A 6,148-nucleotide genomic window follows, 5' to 3' on the forward strand; every position below is an offset into this window, starting at 1 on the left:
CCTTTGCAGTGATATGGAATAGTCTAAACAACAGGCCACCTAAAAGTAATTAAATGATTATGAAGAACCCGTCATGCATCAAGTCAACCATGATAGTTACCATGACCCAAAATAGTACGGTAAGCTCTATGAGAGATCATAAGGTCCAACAATCAATATAGAACCCTAACACCTTGAGACATAAATAAACAAAAAAGAGCATTCAACACCAAGAATGCGATACTGGGAAAGAGAGAATGAACATGACAGTCGGCGTTTCCGACAGCAATATGTTACATGTGTTCATAACCTGATATGAGAGACTGACTCAAGTCAGGGATCAAATTGCTTGCCCCAATTCATCAAGGACCAATCAGAATGAGATTTGGAACTTGTGCTAATCAAGAAATAATGATTATGTAGATGACAATTAATTCCACAATCACAATATAGCAATAGGCTCCGAATCCTTTCACTTCTATTGATGAATGCAGATGAATCAACAACTAAAGCCGTCATACTTACAGAGAAAGAAACAACAGCAAAGGTGACAGCATTGTTTTTTAGATGGTCATTGTCATAAAATTTTTCCATTCTGATTGTTAAATTTCAACAAAGGATCACCAAGCCAGGAATGATGCAGAGGCTCGTGGATAAATGCCATTTGATGTTGAACTCATAAAAATAATGGGGAGTGGAACTTCCAAGTTTATCCTCGTTTGTTTTCAGAGATGAGTTGAGATTAAAGTTGAAAGTTAAAAAAAATATTAGTCAAATATATTGTTTTAATATTATTTTTGCATTGGGATTTGAAAAGGTTGAATTATTTATTTTATTTTGTGTGGAAATTTGAAAAAGTTGTAATGGTTAGATGAGATGAGATGAAAAGTTTTGTAAAAGTGAACGAGAGATATACTCTCAAAGTTTTAAGTGGAAAAAGTCACTGCACTCACTTTATAAGAGCAAAAGTTCAAACAATATATCCGCATTGAAACAAAACAAATAAGCACAAAGTAGACAATTTAACCATCAGATCTTAAATTACCAAAAGCAGGAGCTTCAAGATCATGCATCTTCTTTGTGCTGAATAAATCTCAAAGAAACTTCCATAATTCTTGCTGTCTTCTACTTTCTGTAGAACATATCCACATGATCCACATATAGCAGTAAAGTTTTTTTTTCTTTACAATTAGGAAACAATATAATAGCATTGAGTAATTAGTTTCCACAGCAACCTTATCAAGTAGAGAGAGAGAGAGAGAGAGAGAGAGTAATACAACAATACAAAATTTATCATGGCAGGGATAACAACAGGACTGTCTGCTTGTTGAATATATGTATTGATAGCTAGCTCATTGAATTACGAGATTACTATTCTTATATTGCCTTCTTGACCACCATAAACTATTTTAGTAAACAGGCACAATTACATATATGAGAATAGAACTATTTCTGTGTCCTTGACAAGATTTCACAAACACTTCACAGGCCTCAGATAGGAGGGAAAAACAGAGAGAGAGAGAGAGAGAGATGAAACTATTGACCTAAGAAGAAAATATCCAATTGTGCTTGCATGGAATATCTGTGCTGGTGGAAAAAAATGAGGCACCAAGTAAAAATGGCTGTGTCTAATCTTGCTCGCATATGCCATTGCAAACACATATGAACCCCAAAAGGGCTTTGCGTTTGCCTAGGTTAGGATTAGGTTCCATGGCCGCCCTTCATGTCACAAAAAGAACCACATTACATTAAATCGCCAACGTTCCCTCAAAATGTGGCATGGCATCAAATCAAATACTAGGTACTAATACAAAATTGGTTAATAATAAAATAAGCGAAAAGAGCAGAACTTTGAGAGCCATGAATTTTTTTTTTTTATTGGAACTAGGTGTTTGAGAACAGCATCTAGACTAATCTTGGGGGTGCATAGGCCTTCAGCAATGAGTTTTCCACAACTGCACCGCGGGTAATTCAAAGGGAGAATCCCAAGTCCGATGGTCCCTAAGAATTGTTTGCAACCAATAGGATTTGAACACTTCGAGAGCCATGATTATCCTCAGCAATACCATTAGTTGCTCAACTAGAGGAGTGAATGGTTTAGGATTTTCAGATGTTAAATCATCTTCTTATGCCATCTCACCATTTTGGGGAACCTCTCTCCCCAACATCCCAATTTATCATCAAGATTGGAGAAAGAAAGAAAGGACATGAAAATTTCCACATCCCGCAATTCAGGTTGATGAAATTACCTATTCCACCATTTATGCACTAATCACTGCAAAGCCAGAAGCAATCTACATTTTGTCATCATCATACATGCATTCAGTATGGCACATATGCTAGTTCAACAATAAAGCAAACTCAAAGGCAAAAACAGGTCAACATGGGATACATGGGGTCATATTCACTCATGAATATTCTGAACTGGTTATAGCCAAGAAAGTCGGTACAGAGACAGTAGTCTGCATTTGAAAGACTTCCCACCTTTCCCTTTTCAAAGGAGTGACCCAGGAAGAAAATAAAGGAAAATGGTGATGCAAAGAAGGGAACTCAAGTCCTATCTCAAATTTTACCACCACAGACTTACATGAGCTAGCTGGCAACCTGTATGGTAAAATGATAATGTGGAAAAGAAACACACGTACAATCTTCAAGGGCTTCAGGGGTGAAATATGTTCTGGAATTAATTTACTTTACACTTGCTTAATTAATTGCTTTAGTTGGATTACCAAGATCCTAATCATGGAGCACATCAAGATTCCTCAAATCTATTAAACATACAAAGAAGGTTTATCAGAACCACAACTCTGCAAGGTGCTGTCCACATTATTATACTAATTGGAAACTAAAACAAGAACGTGTAACTACAAGAATTTGCCAGCACCCCTAAACATCAGAAATTTAAAACCCATTATATGACTGAAATGTTTAACTTGTTAACATTATAAGCCATCCGCTTGTTTAGAATATGGCACACCAACTGCCACCCTGTAGGCCCAACCAAGAAAGCTTGTAAACTGTGATGGCAACCTATACAGCTCCCATAGAAAATAAACTGTGATGGCATACAGGGTAATATGGGCACATCCTTGGCGTGCCAATATTGAAAGGATTGAGTGCCAAAGTAAATCACACAAAAGACAAAGGAAGTGATCATTCCCCCACCAATCTAGACAAATCCTGGCAAGACGGGTGTCCATGAGAATATTCACCCACATGGGGAACCTCCTACATTTAGAAGGTAAGAGCAATAGATTCAGGTAAGCACGTATCCCACCATTGATGCTAAGATTGTTCCAGAAAGAGAGTGGGAACTTTATTACCCTTTCCTCATTAACTGACTTATCATCAAAGGTTCCCTACTTGGTGAATCACCAAGATCACCTCTCCTTTTTCTTTGTTTTCAAAAAAGCATTCAAGGTACCGGACATTCATCACCTGATTTCAGCCAGGAGACCACATACTGTTTGTTCGATCAGAATACTTTCAGCCAATTTTTAGACAAGGGTTATTACCAATTCAGAACGTGAACATAAAAAGTTGCTTGCAGTTAACATATAAACGTTCAACCTCATCAGGGTTTCCCCTTGACGAAGCTCAATTAAAGGGGAATAGCTCTTTGAACCAAGGGAGAAAGCAATGCCACCAAAAATAAATATTGTATCAAGTAGTGGTTTTGCAACATTTCTACATGATCGATAACGCTCTAAAAAGAGCAAGAGATACATCATACACACATTAAAAATATCCATATTCATTCCACCATATGTTCAAGGCTATAGCTAAAACTACTTACCACATGTAAAAACCAGCTAAACTAGACCCCTGATTATACTCCAAGTGCGCAACACAAAATGATAAAAGAAATAAAGCGCAAAGAAATCAGATCTCTCTGTTCTTTTTTCTTTTTCATTTTCTTCTTTCCATTGATAACTTGATTTCCTCTTTTTTACAAAATGCAGCGCATTATACCTCCAATCAATACTATATTTTGCAGAAGAAATGTCCCTAACCTTCCAAGCTTTTCACAAAATCACGATTTCCTGTGATCATCTACCTCTGCAAAGCCCATCATCAAACTATTAGCTGCCTTTCGAAGCAAATAAGTCTATAATGAACAAGAATTTAAGAATGAATAAATATATTAATAAAACCCAGATTTTCAAGAACAGATTGGAAAAACAAAACTTTCACGCACAGGCACGCGCGCGGGGATACACATAAGGTCTAGACCTTTGTATACGGAATTGAAGCAAGCAGAGTCAGGGGTAAAGGGAATTAAAGGAAACATAAGCGGAGCACATCTACCTCTGCGATAACAGAGAGAGAGACAGAGAGAGAGAGAGAGAGAGAGAGAGAGTCTATTCTGACCTTTGTATCATAAATTTAAGTAGGCATGAGCAAAGCATATCTACCTCTGCAATAAGGAAGATGAGAAATTTTTAGCTTTGAATCACAAAAATCAACACAGACAATTTGATGGTTAACTGGTAACCTTTGCAGGAGCTTCAGTCACCCGATAAGAATCAGCCGTTGTCCCCACCAACCACAGGCCAGGGAAAACACTCTGGAAAAAAAACATGAATTTATCAGCCACCACACCAAAACCCAAGCCCATCAACAGGAATCAAACAGTGAAAGAGATATATGGGGGGGGGGGAGAGAGAGAGAGAGTTTTACGTCGAGCTGCTTCTGGACATTCTTGGGTCGCTTCCTGGGCCGGCGAGCTGGCCTGTACCCAGTCATGACGAAAATGTCCTCCTCTATCTCATCCTTGGATAGCGCGATCCAGAATCTCCTCTTCTCCTTCTTCTCCGTGCTCTGTGATTCCGACACCATACCCCGCAGCCGCAGCGACTTCGGCTGCGTGTTCTCGCTCTGTTGCTGCTGAGCCGCGGGAATCGCAAGCACCGTACTCCCCGTATTCTCGGCAGGCAGCTCCATCATCGCGCTTCTCTGAACAGCCTTCCTCGGCCTCAAGTTCCACGGCTTCTGCGCAGCTTCCTCGACCGCGGCTTCGGCATCGGTTTCAGCTTTCTCCTCCTCCTCCTCTTCCTCTGCAGGTTCCAGCTTCCTCTGCCTTAAGTCGCCATCGCCTTCGGCCCCGCTTTCTGCTCGGTCCGGCTTCTGAGACCTGTCGGCGAGGGAGCAAGGAGAGAAGCCGAATCGATTGCGCGATGAGCGGGATCCGAAGCGAGTGGACGGGTCGAACTCGTGAGAGTCGGAGTCGGGCTCGGATGAAGCCGGGGAGAGGGGACGGCGGCAGCGGGTGGTGGAGTTGGTGTGGCTCTTGCCTCCCCATTTCAAGAATGGAAGGGAGAAGTTGTGGAGCGGCTGAGACTTCACCGGTGCCGTAGCCATTCACATATAACAAAACCTTCCGTCCAATATCTGTCTATATATATATGTATACTTCGTGCAAAAATTTCGATATATATGTGTAACTTGATCCCTTCCCTTCCTCCCTGCGTAACTTTTTCTGTGAAACTCTTGAGGATTAAGCCACGAACATCAACATATATTTCAAGGTGTTCCTCGAGGAAAAAGGAAGAGAGAACCCTAAGGCAGCACACAGACACAAGTAGAGGTGGTGATGGTGGAGACGAGGAGGTCCGCTAGAGAGAGAGAGGGAGAGAGAGTATGTATAATAGCTGAGGCCGGTACCTGCGTATAACAAAGGAGGAGAATGGGAGAGTTGGTTATTTCTACGTCTACGATTTCACTACCATTTTACCCACTCCGCCCCAGCTTTCTTTCTGTATTTCCCTCCATGTCCTTCTGCGGGGACCACTGACCAGCTCTGAAAATGTCCACGCCATGGCTCTCCTAGGGTTTTTTTTTTAATATTTTTTATAAAAAACATTGCCTTTAAAAAAAAAAAAAAGAATTCCATCAGGTCATAGTTAACAAACAGAATTTTCCACTATTTATTAGCATTAATTTATTTAAAAGAAATAATGAACAATATTTTTATAATTTATGAAATAGTTATGAGAAGTATATCATTTTTAAAAAGAATCCTCATTTTATAAAAACTTCTTTTTTTGAAAAGCGAAAAATAATAGTTAATATAATCATAAATTATATAAATATTATACACCCTTTTTAAAAAAAATATAATTTATTATTAAAATATTATTTATATATATCTCATATTTATTTATTTTAA

The 6,148-nt window shown here is 39.3% G+C and overlaps 1 protein-coding gene across 1 annotated transcript; it reads right to left on the reverse strand.

Annotated features, from left to right (window-relative positions):
• Positions 1-3,619: 3,619 nt before the first annotated feature.
• On the reverse strand, positions 3,620-5,662 carry LOC122289206. Its single transcript, XM_043096185.1, has 4 exons — positions 4,660-5,662; positions 4,475-4,546; positions 4,351-4,396; positions 3,620-4,038 (listed from the first exon to the last, which is right to left on the reverse strand). Exons 1-3 carry the CDS (start codon positions 5,338-5,340, stop codon positions 4,391-4,393), a joined length of 759 nt encoding a protein of 252 aa, XP_042952119.1. The 5' UTR covers positions 5,341-5,662; the 3' UTR covers positions 3,620-4,038; positions 4,351-4,390.
• Between the last annotated feature and the right edge of the window lie 486 nt (positions 5,663-6,148).

Source organism: Carya illinoinensis, chromosome 12 (assembly GCF_018687715.1).
Source record: "Carya illinoinensis cultivar Pawnee chromosome 12, C.illinoinensisPawnee_v1, whole genome shotgun sequence".
NCBI lineage: Eukaryota > Viridiplantae > Streptophyta > Magnoliopsida > Fagales > Juglandaceae > Carya > Carya illinoinensis.

What these genes read in the sequence shown, in the direction of transcription:
- LOC122289206 (XM_043096185.1), bottom strand. Translation starts at nt 5,340, where the DNA reads ATGGCTACGGCACCGGTGAAGTCTCAGCCGCTCCACAACTTCTCCCTT. An exon ending in ATGTCCAGAAGCAGCTCGAC is followed by an intron (nt 4,547 to 4,659) that starts GTAAAACTCTCT and finishes TTTTTTTTCCAG; the next exon opens with AGTGTTTTCCCTGGCCTGTG.